At 43.9% G+C, this 15,771-nt stretch overlaps 1 protein-coding gene across 1 annotated transcript; it reads right to left on the reverse strand.

Moving 5' to 3' along the window:
• Positions 1 to 2,704: 2,704 nt before the first annotated feature.
• On the reverse strand, positions 2,705 to 15,555 carry LOC138355258 (uncharacterized protein DKFZp434B061-like). The gene is made up of 6 exons (XM_069310122.1): positions 15,504 to 15,555; positions 15,378 to 15,394; positions 12,796 to 14,008; positions 11,453 to 11,544; positions 10,802 to 10,919; positions 2,705 to 2,724 (listed from the first exon to the last, which is right to left on the reverse strand). Exons 1-6 carry the CDS (start codon positions 15,553 to 15,555, stop codon positions 2,705 to 2,707), a joined length of 1,512 nt encoding a protein of 503 aa, XP_069166223.1.
• Positions 15,556 to 15,771: the final 216 nt, after the last annotated feature.

Raw genomic sequence — 15,771 nt, forward strand, 5'->3', positions numbered from 1 at the left:
CTTGTTCTTCAAGCGTTCAAACTAGCAGGGTGAACATCCCACAGCGTTTACACCCGCCCGTGAACGCTCGCGTTCTTGAGATGATTTCGGGCTTTAGTGTCCCATTGGCCCGGTCCTCGACCAGGCCTCCACCACTAGGAAGCAACCCATAACAACTGACTTAACTCCCAGGTACCTATTTACTGCTAGGTAACAGGGGCATCAGGGTGTAAGAAACTCTGCCCATCGTTTCTCGCCGGTGCCTGGGATCGAACCCGGGATCACAGGATCACGCGTCCAGTGTTCTGTCCACTCAGCCACCGGCTCCCGACCACGAAGACTCGCAGCAGCCTCCGCCTATGGGTTTAGAGCGTAGTTGAACACACACTTGAGACGTCTGAGACGATGCTCGACCTGGATGCTGGGAGGAGAGCTGAAGTCCTCCGAGTGAACCACTTGGATATTTAACGAGTCAATGAGAGCGGCTGAACTTGATGCAATGGATTTAAGGGATGGGTATGGGGTGCATAATAAGGAAGGAAATTGAATTGAATTGGATTTAAGTGTATTTTAATTTGATAATATTCATTATTCGTAGATTGGTTAAATCTTACCAAGCGGACACTAATTATACTTCATTAAGTAAAAGGTGTAAATGAATGTGCACTGTAATAATCAAAGTAAATTTTTAAATCATTTAAAAACGCACGAAATCATATTTTGTGTGTATATATATATATATATATATATATATATATATATATATATATATATATATATATATATATATATATATATATATATATATATATATATACACACACAAAATATGGTTTCGTGCGTTTTTAAATGATTTAAAAATTTACTTTGATTATTACAGTGCACATTCATTTACACCTTTTACTTACACACACACACACACACAACTTTTCTTGTGACCTAACAACATCTTGTGAAAACAGCTAATTACTGGTTTAGCAAGGTCCTGAAGGCATTATATATATACATTGCTTCATACAGAAGCCACCAGCGCCTGCTTCATGTATTAATCTTGATAACGGGGTTGGTAAGTCAAACTAAGATATACATTGTAGACAACAATCATACTCTTCTCTTGTGCCTCTCACTGGTCTTTATGTCTCAAGATATGTCCTGTGTAATGCCGAGCTCAAGGTGGTTATGTACCACACATGAATATATAATAGCGGAGATATCGGCGAAAGCGCAATTCTCAAACCAAGACTTAAGTAAGCGTCCCGTGACAATATATCTGTCAAGGACAATGAGTCACACTAAGGGAGATTAGACACCTAGTCATACGCCATAAGGCTAGACACTCAACCCACTAGTCTAAAAATAGACTTGACGATTTTTGGGTCCGTCCTGGACCATTATTAAGTCGTGTAATCTTGACTAACAACCACTAATTCATGCGGCGTCCAGCTCGACGAATCATTAGTGCGTATTCGTGCGTCGCATTACCCGTCACAATTCACCCATTACACGTGTTTGACAAGGGTTGGGACGCTATTCATTACCCGATAAAACTCTCAAATCTCTATACGTACAAAGTCCTGTATTTCAATACTGATCCTGACTTTAAACAAGAGGAGGCGGAAAAGTCCCTATGAAAATCTCACGAGAAATGAAACCCGAACATAATCAGTCCTTCAAAACTCTATGTTTACAGACCAAGCCAACAGGAAATACAAAAAATTGTGACCTTCGTCCCTAATGACATAAGGATTTGTTACCAATTCATTAACTTCTACAAAATAATTAAATCTGCATCAACCATCACCTTCACCATCTTTTCCTAACCTCACCCTCATGTTCTCGGACATGGAGCAGTATACGTATCATGCAGCGAGAGAACATGTCAACTGAATATGACGTAAATCTTCGTAAATCGTAAATCTAGATAACTAGTGAGAAACGTAAAATCACGTTTCTCACTAGTTATCTTAGTTATTAAGTTCTGCTCTAAGACTTGCCCGAAAAATTATGGGTATTAAGGCTGGTTATTAGCAGCCATGATTAATATTAGAACCATGCCTAACTAAACTCTTCTTACATGGTAGTAAATTGGTGGCTAAATGGTGTTGGTGGCCTACGAGAACACGCACTCGCCTATGGCCACTCTCACCATGGGTATGGGGTAAATTACCTCTCACTACGGGTATGGGTTGCATAACACATTAGAAAAAATTACCACCAGCTAGAATAGCTAGTTAATCAGGCAATGGAATTCTAGTTACGTATTTAAGTTTTTGCGCAACTTGTCTCAGAACGCGTAAATAAGAGCTTAATACATTTATAGGAACTACTGAAACATTTTATTTACATAATTTACTGATACTTCCTATTTCAATATTGTGCCATTATATTCAACGGACGAATGCAACCAACGTCAAAACTCTCTTTAGGCACCCTTCAAATGATAGAAAATGCTTTTCAGTTTTCTATCATTCCTCCGGCAAGTGACAGAAAACGGATTAATTGATGGTTGACTTATTAAGTATCACCTGGTACACATGATCAGTTCCTAATTTGATTACTATTTTGGTTCCCGGTATCGGTGTAAGCCATTTAATCAATTTCAATAAACTTTAATCACAAATAGTTATAATTTTTTAACGATTTGGCTCACAAAAATGAAATATGTTATTCACAGGTGACGAATTAGCTATTGTGGTGTCCTTAACCCTCCAGGAGGTTGGAAGCCTTAATCTCCAACACCAAATCCTAAAAATGGCACGACTAATTATGACATTACTCTTACAGAGATCTCCCCTGGTTAACCACTAGCCATTTGCCAGGATGCAGGCCACAACAGTTGACTAAACACCCCATGGTAGACTTTCTCTTCACTGATAAGTGAACAAAACCTGCTCTCTCTAACCTTTCACTTCCATTAACCTCTCACCAAACTCTCCTCCACACTAACATATCAACCCCTATACCACGACGACCAGTCATTATCCTCTCACTTATAATTCCCCCTTCCACCAACATCTCACTCAACCCCTTCACCTTCCCCCCTGGTACACCTCCAGTGTCTCTCTCTCTCTCTCTCTCTCTCTCTCTCTCTCTCTCTCTCTCTCTCACCCTGCCACTAACTCCTCCTCTCTCTCTCTCACCCTCCTCCCTCAAACTTCTCTCTCAATCTCCCTTACAACTAACTTCTCCCTACACTCTAACGTCAGTGTCTCACTGGCCCCACTTTACTCAACCTCACTTCCCCAACGCTACAAACTCTCCCACCTCCCCATAATCCCTCACTATCTCTGTCCTCTATAAGCACCTGGTTCATCTTATACTAACACTCGACATTTTCTCCAATGGAATCTAAGACCTTTAATTCCCTTTCCAATTTGCCAGCACTTACGGCCAAGTGAGAGGTCCACTTCACAAAGGAATGCCGTGTGGGAAGTCTGCAAGGCCAAGAATGTCACTCTGGGACATTCTTGGTCGTTCAAGATCTGGAATGCGTCTCTGGAGTGTTTGGAAACTAAACACTAAACACTTTGTTTTGCTCATCGAGTTTCGCCATTTTTTGACAAATGATCATAAATCTTGAAGCTCTATGACTGGCGTTATCTTAGTTTAGATCGTGTATTTGGAGTTTACATTCCGATTTTGACATTAATGTTGATAAGATAACTTAATCAAATCAAATTGCAATTCCCCTCTAAAAGTGTTATGAGTTGATAATATAAATAAACCTTGTTTCGTATTGGGCTCAACCTCTGGAAGGTTAACGCCACCACAACGGAATAACCAGCATTACACTTCTTTTCTGGACCTAATGCACAACAAATGCATCGCTCTCACTGACCAAGAAACGGATCGCGCCTCTTTGTGCACATCCTTGGAAGATATTGTTCACCCAGCAGAGAATGGATACCTGGTTGTTAAACGATTTGGTGGGTCGTATTTCGGGAAAAATTAGGATTAAGGACTTGCCCGAAACGCTATGCGTGCTAGTGACTTTACAAGCATGTAAGTTCTCTTTTACAAATAAATAAAATAAATAAAATAAATTTAATCAATACAGAGAACGGCGAAGGTACAGGCAGTATAATAGAAAACGTCCCTTGCTTCAAGGTAGACTACGCCAGTTTCTACTAAACATTTTTTTTTTTTTGAGATATATACAAGAGTTGTTACATTCTTGTACAGCCACTAGTACGCGTAGTGTTTCGGGCAGGTCCCTGGAATACGATCCCCGCCGCGAAGAATCGTTGTTACAACCAAGTACACATTTTACTGTTGCGTTAAACAGAGGCTACAGTTAAGGAATTGCGCCCAGTAAATCCAAATTCACTTTGTCGGAGGACAGGAAGCCTGAGTGTATTCATACACGTTTGGCTTTTATCGAGCCTCCCCCCCCCCCCGGGCCGAATTACTGATCCCGGAATTCTCGATTGTGCGTCGAGAACGAACCCGACTGTACTACTGGGACCCTCTCGAATAAATATGGAACTTATTGTTGTCGGGAGCGGAGACTGGCAGACTTTTTAGAGAACTGTCAAGTGTTGCTGGTTGATTTCCAGGACATTACATACCTATATATATATTACATATATATGTTATATACAATATATATTATAAAACTCAGATTTCCAAAGATAGTTCATATGTTAGACAACGTAGCATACGCCACTGATGACATCTGGATGATGTGGGCTTCAGGGGATAGGTTTCGTGGGGTAACTCCCTGATCGTGATGAACTGCTGAATGATTGCTAGCATCCTCAATTAAGAATGACTTAACTATTCAGATTTAGCCTTTTTAAACAAAACACATCTTTGCAAAACGTTCCGCCATGGCATCTTTAAAACAACGTACCTCCATGACATCTTTCCAAAACGTTCTTAGGCCACGCATTTGCTTATCACGAAAACTTCTAAAACTTAAATTTCTGTTTCTCATTAGGAGTAAATGATATTTAACCTGATTAGTGTGTTTTCCTTCACAAGAGACGATTCGTTTTTCTATTCCTTAAGTGGATGAGGCCCCGTGTGCAAATGTACATTCTAGCCATTAAGCTCCCTGGCACGCTGCAAAACTTGAAGATCCGGATAAGAATCGTTTGGCAGATCGCTCTTAACGTAACCTAATCAGGGTTTTACATAACGTAAGGCAGACTTTCCGACATGCAGGAAATAGAGTATTCTTGCGCACGCTGCTTGTACAAGGGGGAACCCTGGAAACACAAACCGAAACTGTCTCTATTTTCCGCTTGTTACAACTTGTAATAAAGTTGTTACATCTTGGCTTAACGTGTTTATGACGTATTAAAACATTGTTACAACTTGATATATTGGTTGTTATAACTGGTTAGGTGTTAAAACTTGTTCGAACGTTGTACCAACGTCGTAGTTTCGGTGTGTGTTTGGCGGGAAGATATCAAGTTTCAATTTCAAGTCTCTCTTCCCATCCCAGCCCCTAATTATATACTTGCGACTTTAAAAAAAAATTGCAAAAGTTTTGCTACACCTGAAACGTAGGAACGGAAGCCACTCACCTAACCTATCGGACCCCATGTCAAGACAATGTTAATATTACGATGGTTAATTTTTGGTAACACGGAACATTTGTAACGGCTTTGTTATTCCGCTAAATATGCGTCGTATTTGGTTATTAGGTTATTGTTGGAGCAAATTAATTTTTATTTCTTTTGAATTTCTCAGCTCATCCTTCAATAATGATTGTATTAAGTAATGTCAATGTCTTCTCACACATTAGGATGAAAACCAACACTTACGTTACACACAGAAATCACAATAGCGTGTTGCATCAAATGAACAAATTCACAAGGGTCGTGACGAGAATTACATCAAATAATTGGTGTAATTCTTTACATAAATTTCACAAATACATACGTGTGGGTTTTAATCCAATGACTGTATTTATAGCAACTAATTCGCAAAACGTACAAAAATGGACTGCGGGACCTCACAAAAATCCCATATTGTATAATAACTGAGTTAGCCCAAATGGCATCGTAAAATATGTTTTTATTTCTTTTTTTTTTGCCACATTTCTTGTGTCCCCTAGTCCACCTCCAGACCGACACTGTCCCCTAGTCCACCTCCAGACCGACTAGTCCACCTCCAGACCGACACTGTCCCTAGTCCACCTCCAGACCGACACTGTCCCTAGTCCACCTCCAGACCGACACTGTCCCCTAGTCCACCTCCAGACCGACACTGTCCCTAGTCCACCTCCAGACCGACACTGTCCCCTAGTCCACCTCCAGACCGACACTGTCCCTAGTCCACCTCCAGACCGACACTGTCCCCTAGTCCACCTCCAGACCGACACTGTCCCTAGTCCACCTCCAGACCGACACTGTCCCCTAGTCCACCTCCAGACCGACACTGTCCCCTAGTCCACCTCCAGACCGACACTGTCCCCTAGTCCACCTCCAGACCGACACTGGTCCCTAGTCCACCTCCAGACCGACACTGTCCCTAGTCCACCTCCAGGAACCGGACACTGTACCTAGTCCACCTCCAGACCGACACTGTCCCCTAGTCCACCTCCAGACCAGTCCACCACCACCAGCGACCCCCCCCCCCCCTCCCTCCCTCTTCTCCAACATTTGTTCAAAACATTCGGTCCAACTTTTCTTTGTTGCCGGAGACCTGAGGTGCGGGCAAGCGTGAGGTCGGGTAGCCAGAGTGAGGCGGGGCGGCTGCACCCTACACAACAACAACTTGGGACCACTTGTCAATTGTTCCCTGAGCGACCCGTCCTCTTGCCACATACACCACATTTTTGACGGAACCGACGTCGGAAATGTGACGAATTTTGGTCAAAGGTCAAGCAAGGTCATACTGACGTACACTATAATCCGGCTTCGATGGGCGAGTTGACTGAGTTCGTGCGTTCCTCTTTAGACAAAACAGTTGCATTTTTTTACGTTTGTAGTTAGGAAAAGCAGTTGTTTTTTTACGGTGTCGCTGTTCAACGGACGGAACCGCACGGTGACACTGTAGTCCGGGCCCTCGATGTGCCACTCCGTAAAAAAACAATTTGTTTTCCAAAACAGAAGCGTAAAAACGCAACAGTTTTGCCTAGCCAGAAACGTCCGAACCCAAGCATCACGTCAATATTTCATTGCATAAAAAATTACTACTACGTCGCATTTTGAACGGACTGGTCGAGTCCGTAAAAATGGCAGCGTATTATGTGTAAGGATCGCCAGGAAATATGACACCATGTTGGTACTTAGAGAAAGCGGGAAACATTATAACTACCGAGGCATCGTGCACTTAGCGAACCACCACAACTAAGTCACTCAACACCACTGGCAATTATATTTAACAGCTTTTACCACATATATAATTACACCAGCCCATCCTCCTGTTTAGATACTACCTATTATGACGGTCGTCAATAGTCACTAATCGTACTTACTAAGCTTTAAGATAGTAGTATACTGACTAGTAAGGAATTCTATTAAAATAAATGAAGCTAAAACACAAACTTTAATATTACTAGGCCTAGTATAGCACACATATGTACTATATTAGGCCTCAGATATCGTGCATTAGGCCTAGGGAGTTTATATTATATTGTTTGTGGGTTTGTCCAAATCAATAATTAAGATTTCTATTTTCTAATTTCGTTATACGTCGGTATATATACTATGGTCTTCATCGTTACTATAAGTACTACTACTAAGTGGATGGGCTGGATTATAAATGCACTTGTTGCAGTTTCTTGGGTTACATTTCCACACCAACTCGAGTATGCAAATTACATTAAGATAGGAGCTGGGGTTTGTGTGTGTGTGTGTGTGTGTGTGTGTGTGTGTGTGTGTGTGTGTGTGTGTGTGTGTGTGTGTGTGTGTGTGTGTGTGTGTGTGTGTGTGTGTTATGTGTGTGTGTGCGCGCGCGCGCCTGCGTATGCTAATGTGTTGGTACGCACTAAGTGACTTATGCACCACTTCGTCTCCCCAAGTGCCCGTGTGAGGGCCTCGAGTAAGGTGGAAATTCTTCATGAATGTAAAAGTGAGTTTCGCATGAACTGGGGACCATCATATTACGACCCATGATAAGACACACACATACACACATACATAAAGGTATAAGGAAGTTTAAAGTATATACGATTCAACAAATAAGTGAAAGTTAGTGAAAATTCTGTGTTGGAAAAGTTAATATTCCATAACAAAAGAACGCCAATAACAAAGATGGCCGCCACCAAGGGGAATGTAAACAAACCAACAGATGATTGTTTCGGAGGATTCTCATCACAAGATATAATGAAAGGAGGTTTTCTTGACAAGCTAGAGTGAATTGAGGACATGCTAAAGAAGTATGAAGAAAAAGTACTGGAATTAGAAGAAGCAGCGTCAGGAGTGAGTTTCGCACTTTAGAAGGAAGTATTCTTCAGCAAGATAAGAAAATTACCGCCTTAACAGACAAGGTAAAGGTTCAGGACGAACAAATCAAGGAACTGGTGAAGGAAAATGAGGTATGGAAAGTGAAGAGTGGCGAGTTTGACGAAATTAACAAGAAAATAGACTCATATGGTGAAAAACTCTAAGAGACCTTAAAGGCCAACAGAGAGTTAGGCAAGGATATGGAAAGAAAAACTTGAAAACGACATAGAGGAAATTAAAGAGACGCATGCGCAAGTTGTAAAAGAGAGAGAGAGAAAGAGAAAGAGAAAGAGAGATATTAAGGAACTGTGTTTGGAAGTCAAAACCAGAAATTACCAACAAGAAGCAGAAGTTAGACAAGCAATTAGGAAAGAACGGGTGGTATAAATTTGTACGAAACACTGCAGATAGGAACAAGTCCCTAATAATTTTCATGCGTTTAGAAAAGGAAATATCATCTAGGGTGGACAGAGCAGCAGAAGAGATGAAAATCATTGAGGAGATAGTAGGTTAAGGAGAAGGCCTGAATTCAAAGGAAAATGTTAGCGATTTTAGGAGAAAAGGAAAATATGAGAAAGACAAGGACCTTAAGGATTGGACATTAAATGTTGTGAAACAAATGATGAAACTGCTTAGAAATGTCAAGAGATTGTAGAATGATGAGGATGGCAAACTTTGGTAAAAAAGACAAGACCTCTCAAAGGAAGATACAGAAAAGCTGAAAGCAAACCTCGATGAAGTCAAACGTCTACTTGGGAATAGAAAATATAAATAATTTTCTGTACAAAGTGTTAGGGACTAGACAGCTAGTGAAATGGTACATAAAAAACAAAGCAACAAAATCATTAGAGGAAGAGGGAGTAATGGACAAAGGGAAAGGAAGCATGTTCCCGAAAATTGTATAATACCAATTTTCACTTGTATATACCAATTTTATCTCACTCCATAGATGGAGTTAGATAAAAAATACTGGAGCTAAGAGATATAATTCAGCTTAAGGTCCCAAATATTTTTGCAATAACAGAGACGAAACCTGAAGAAAATGTTTTAAATGAGGTCGTATTCCCAAGGGACCTACTCAGTTTGGAGACATGACAGGAAAACTAGGTAGGAGGAAGGAGTGGCTGTGCTGGTGAAAGAACACCTGAAGGTAGGAGAGTTAATAATCGAAAACCCTGAGCACAATGCACAGTGACGATGGGCAAGTGAGGTCACGTCCATTATGCCCCGGCGATCAGCCTTATTGTACCTGTTGCCTTATAATTTAACTATTCTGACGTTCGAACTCTGCCTAATCTGGCCTTGAAGTTGTGGAGGAGGTGAGTTTCGCAACTTTTTCTAGTGCATTATACTTGTTGACCGCCCGTACAGGGTACAAACATGTAAGAGACTGGTTTTTCCACGTTCGTCAGGTGTGGTACATTTGTTGTGCATCCAGCGATGATTCCACTCTCATGTGCACCATCGTGGGTGCGAGATCCTAGTATCTGTAATAATGGGGACAGACCAGGCACGTGGGATGTGTGTGAAAAGCCCTCGTTACCCCCCAAGCACGGCTACTGAACGATGGCCGACGTGTAGTCATTGTGTGATCAGCTAAGACTATCTTGAGGTTATCTTGAGATGATTTCGGGGCTTTAGTGTCCCCGCGGCCCGGTCCTCGACCAGGCCTCCACCCCCAGGAAGCAGCCCGTGATAGCTGACTAACACCCAGGTACCTATTTTACTGCTAGGTAACAGGGGCATAGGGTGAAAGAAACTCTGCCCAATGTTTCTCGCCGGCGCCTGGGATCGAACCCAGGACCACAGGATCACAGGTCCAGCGTGCTGTCCGCTCGGCCGACCGGCTCCCCGACGAATTAAATCATTTACAAAGTTAAACAGTGCAAGTGGAGGTTAGCCATACTATGAGCACATTGCCAGCCGACGGCAGCCACAGGTCAGATAAGGTGAGCGACAAACAGCTCAGTGCCAACGGTGGCGGCCGCAAGCAGTGACGTGTCCGTGATGTCACGCCTCACGCCACTCTCACACACAACTACGTCATTGGAGGAAGTATGCCGCTTTCCCCCCTCATTGGTTAATTACCAGTCTTGACTGTTGCTCAGTAGTCAGGTTTAGCAGTATTGAGGTGATCGTCGTACTCTTGTGAACTTCGCGCATGTGCCCTTTACCATTCACGCATTTACTAGCCGAGTACATGTGGGGTGTAGTGAGTTTATATACCAGCTGCCAGACTACCTGCACAGCTGCTTGTCTGAGTGTGTGACAAGGTCCAGCCACTTCTTGCACACAAATCTGGTATTGTTATTGTGTGCGCGCGCGCATGCAGTTCTCAGTGAGCTGCCAATTATTCTCTCCTATCCAGCATCTGGAACAGGTGCCTGCTGAGATACGAGACTGATTGTCAACACATGACTCACCTGTGTGGAAGACAGTGTTGCACTTGTCTTTTTGCATGTCATTATACAAGGCTGCCCAACTGGTTCTGTTGTTGATTGTCTTATTGACAGACTGAGATAACTTATGTATGCCGTTTGCCTGTCCAATTAACAGTGCTATATGAATTATTGTGCATGTGATTACTCGAGCATGATATTGAGGTTCTGTGCTCAGTTTATCATGCCAGCAGTGAACAGGAACCAGAGTTAATCGGGGTTTGTTTCAGAGAGAACTGTTATCTATCTGCTGGACATTCCATGTCTCCCAAATGCAATTTAGATTTGCCGACAACTATCTTCAGTAATCACGTCCCCTGTGTATTAATAAGTTCTTGAATAAACTCATGTTAATTGTTACTGTTGTGTTTCCGTCAAACGACTCCATACAGTAATGCTGCTGCTCACACCGGTGTCTCCAACGCATATAACTGCTTCGTGTGTCTTCAACACCTATACAAGCCTATTGAGCCACAAAATCGATACATTGTGATGAGGACCTGAGAGTCATTTAGATTAGATTGCTTCTTTGCATTGAAGGAATTCTTGCAACCAAAGTGTGTCTGAACCTGGTGAACCCCTGAGGTTCGAACCAGGCCCCTGAGGCCTGAGGACGATCCCCCACACGAGTCCCACTTGACTAGTGTACCCAGGCCTTATATCCTTGCTCTGCTGGATCTTGATAGCTTCTACAGAGTCCTCTACCATATGCAAAGTGAAGACGTTGCCTGCAAATGCAATAAGGAGAAAGTAATATCCCACATAATATTTCCTTGCATTTCTGCTAGAACGCAATCATTTGGTCCGCTCCGTACAGGTGTCAGAAAGAAAAGGATTTAGGAGTGGATATAATTCCAGGACGATCTCCAGAGGCACACAACATATTGACATCTCCATCATATGACACACTGGTGAACGTAACGATATCGTTTAGAAACATAAATAAAAAATAAACACCTTGCCTCTTTCAAGACAATCTACACTGATTTTGTTACAACAATACCTGAATATGCAGCACCCGGCAGAAATTCGCACCTATTGAACCATGACACGAAAATTTAAAAGTACAATGGTTCATCAAGATTAGTGTTAGAGCTAGGAGGAGTAAACTGCGATGGGTTAAGGGAATCCAGGACGAGTGAAAGAACAGAGGGAAAATGATCGCAACATTCAAAATACTGAGAGGAACTGACAAGGAGGGCAACCTCTTTAAATTTAAAGAAAGTAGAACGAGAACACTTAAAGTGGAAACTGGAAACGCCAATGTGTTGAAGAACAATAAAATAATAATCGTACCCTGTAAAGGTGGTCAAGAAGTGGAGTGCACTGAAAGATAGTTGTGGCAGCCACCTCCTTCCACGACTTCAAGGCCATAATCGACAGAGTTCGAACATCATAATACTTAAACTTATAACGCAACAAGGCTGGTAAGTAAGTAAGTAATTATCAATAGAAGGCACCAAACCGGGAAGGAACAAGGCTGGTAGGCTGAACATAAAGAGATGCAGCGCACTTCTCTCACAAACCATCCTACCCTTTCCCCGCCACTCTTACCCCGTAATTCTGGTCAATACAACGGGAACCTCCATGTTGACCAAACCACACACTAGAAAGTGAAGGGACGCCGACGTTTCGGTCCGTCCTGAACCATTCTCAAGTCGATTGTTCCCATCATCAAGTCGATTGATGGGAACCCCCATCTTTGTAACAATGATTCATGCCATCTGAAAACAAAATACCTCCTTAACTATTCTAGACAGAATGCAATCATTTGAAAAAAGATACAGAAATGCCGAAAAGAAAATGCACAATATAGAAAAGGCAGCGCATATGTAATGACCAGAAATGGGCTTTCATGTCGCTAATGGGATGAACAACAAGGTTGTCCTGACATCAACAAACACCTTGCACACTTAGACCGTAAACCCTGACAAGCGCAAACAGTTAAATGAGTCCGCAGTTGAGGCATTTGCCAATACCTATTACAGGGCCGACGATGTTTTGTAAACATGGAGATTTATGGGGGTAGGAGAATGGTTGGACATGATGGGGCGTTGTTTGTGGTGGACATGATGGGGCGTTGTTTGTGGAGGACATGATGGGGCGTTGTTTGTGGTGGACATGATGGGGCGTTGTTTGTGGTGGACATGATGGGGCGTTGTTTGTGGTGGACATGATGGGGCGTTGTTTATGGAGGACATGATGGGGCGTTGTTTGTGGTGGCCATGATGGGGCGTTGTTTGTGGTGGACATGATGGGGCGTTGTTTGTGGAGGACATGATGGGGCGTTGTTTGTGGTGGACATGATGGGGCGTTGTTTGTGGTGAACATGATGGGGCGTTGTTTGTGGTGGCCATGATGGGGCGTTGTTTGTGGTGGCCATGATGGGGCGTTGTTTGTGGTGGACATGATGGGGCGTTGTTTGTGGAGGACATGATGGGGCGTTGTTTGTGGAGGACATGATGGGGCGTTGTTTGTGGAGGACATGATGGGGCATTGTTTGTGGTGGACATGATGGGGCGTTGTTTGTGGAGGACATGATGGGGCATTGTTTGTGGTGGACATGATGGGGCGTTGTTTGTGGAGGACATGATGGGGCGTTGTTTGTGGAGGACATGATGGGGCGTTGTTTGTGGAGGACATGATGGGGCGTTGTTTGTGGAGGACATGATGGGGCGTTGTTTGTGGAGGACATGATGGGGCATTGTTTGTGGTGGACATGATGGGGCGTTGTTTGTGGAGGACATGATGGGGCGTTGTTTGTGGTGGACATGATGGGGCGTTGTTTGTGGAGGACATGATGGGGCGTTGTTTGTGGAGGACATGATGGGGCATTGTTTGTGGTGGACATGATGGGGCGTTGTTTGTGGAGGACATGATGGGGCGTTGTTTGTGGAGGACATGATGGGGCGTTGTTTGTGGAGGACATGATGGGGCGTTGTTTGTGGAGGACATGATGGGGCGTTGTTTGTGGTGGACATGATGGGGCGTTGTTTGTGGTGGACATGATGGGGCGTTGTTTGTGGTGGACATGATGGGGCGTTGTTTGTGGTGGACATGATGGGGCGTTGTTTGTGGAGGACATGATGGGGCGTTGTTTGTGGTGGACATGATGGGGCGTTGTTTGTGGTGGACATGATGGGGCGTTGTTTGTGGTGGACATGATGAGGCGTTGTGGTGGAACAAATCAAACTGATCAAAATGAACAAAGTTTCATTCCCCTTTCGCATTTAATGACCGATACTTGGTTGGTTATAATATATTGAAGCTATATGGTAGGATCGAACCTGCGTCCTTGAGGTCTTCAGACACGGGAACTACCGATTGAAGCGCATGAGTACTTCAAGGGAGGCGGGTTCGATCCCATTTTACAGTTTCAATATTTTCTTATAGATCCTACGATGTCTTTTCTAGAGGACTTTACGATTGTCGCCACACTGACCAGTAACTAATGAAACTCCTCCGATCCCCCTACGGCCCAAACGTTTTGACACCATTCCTTGTCCATGTTTTTAATTGTGATAAAATAAAGCTAAGATGAAGCCCATCCTTAAACAATAGTGGTTCTGGCTCCCGAGGAAGGCAGAAAATGCTCGAGTAAGGTCGTGAGGAAGCTAGAGAAATGGTCTGGAAATGGCTGCTCTGGAAATTGGGTCAACATTTAATGTTGACCCCAAATATGAGCAAGATCACGAACTTGGTGAGTGGCCAGTGGATGAGGGGGGGGGGGAGGGTGAGAGCAACTACAGCACAAGGTGAGGAGAGAAATGTATTCTAGGTAGAAAACTACCATTGTTGTGTCCACGGCCTTTGCTGTGTGTGGGTGGATGACTGGCCAGCACACACCAGAGTCCACATGCCCACACAGGCGAGTCCACACGCCCACACACACCAGAGTCCACACGCCCACATATTCACACAGTAGAGTCCACACGCCCACACACCCACACAGTAGAGTTCACACGCCCACACACCTACACAGTAGAGTCCACACGCCCACACACCCACACAGTAGAGTCCACACGCCCACACAGTAGAGTCCACACGCCCACACACCAGAGTCCACACGCCCACACACCAGAATCCACACGCCCACACACACCAGAGTCCACACGCCCACACACCCACACAGTAGAGTCCACACGCCCACACACCTACACAGTAGAGTCCACACGCCCACACACCCACACAGTAGAGTCCACACGCCCACACAGTAGAGTCCACACGCCCACACACCAGAGTCCACACGCCCACACACCAGAATCCACACGCCCACACACACCAGAGTCCACACGCCCACACACCAGAATCCACACGCCCACACACACCAGAGTCCACACGCCCACACACCCACACTTTCTCATGGGAAATCGACCAATGGGAAACCTGACAACCATCTAGACAGGCTCGGCCAGGAACTTTATTTTGACGTGACAAATACCAGTGTGAACCCTTCTGGGACAGGGCTGAACGCTCTCCGTCCACGGGTCAACGCCGTCCATCGTCCGGGGGTCAACGCAATTACGTACCTATAGCGGCATCACGTAACCGGCCAACTCACCTGAACGGCCAACTCACCTGAAAGAGAAAATATAAAATTTCAGTTTCATAAAAACATAAACTTATTTTTCATGTGGTCAAATTGGATGATATTTTGTTAGTTGTGTAATGTAGGATAAACACTTACCTGCGAAGGCACTCAGTCCAGGACCAGGAGTCAACATACGAAACCTGTACATCTTTCCTCTATCAAAACGGGTTAGTCCGCATTTAAACAAATTATAGTTTCTATACCTCACAACCGCAACTTTGTTTGCTTGAGAGAGAGAGAGAGAGAGAGAGAGAGAGAGAGAGAGAGAGAGAGAGAGAGAGAGAGAGAGAGAGAGAGAGAGAGAGAGAGAGAGAGAGAGAGAGACAGAGAGACAGAGAGACAGAGAGACAGAGAGAGAGAGATA

This window comes from Procambarus clarkii, chromosome 66, assembly GCF_040958095.1.
Source record: "Procambarus clarkii isolate CNS0578487 chromosome 66, FALCON_Pclarkii_2.0, whole genome shotgun sequence".
Classification (NCBI taxonomy): domain Eukaryota; kingdom Metazoa; phylum Arthropoda; class Malacostraca; order Decapoda; family Cambaridae; genus Procambarus; species Procambarus clarkii.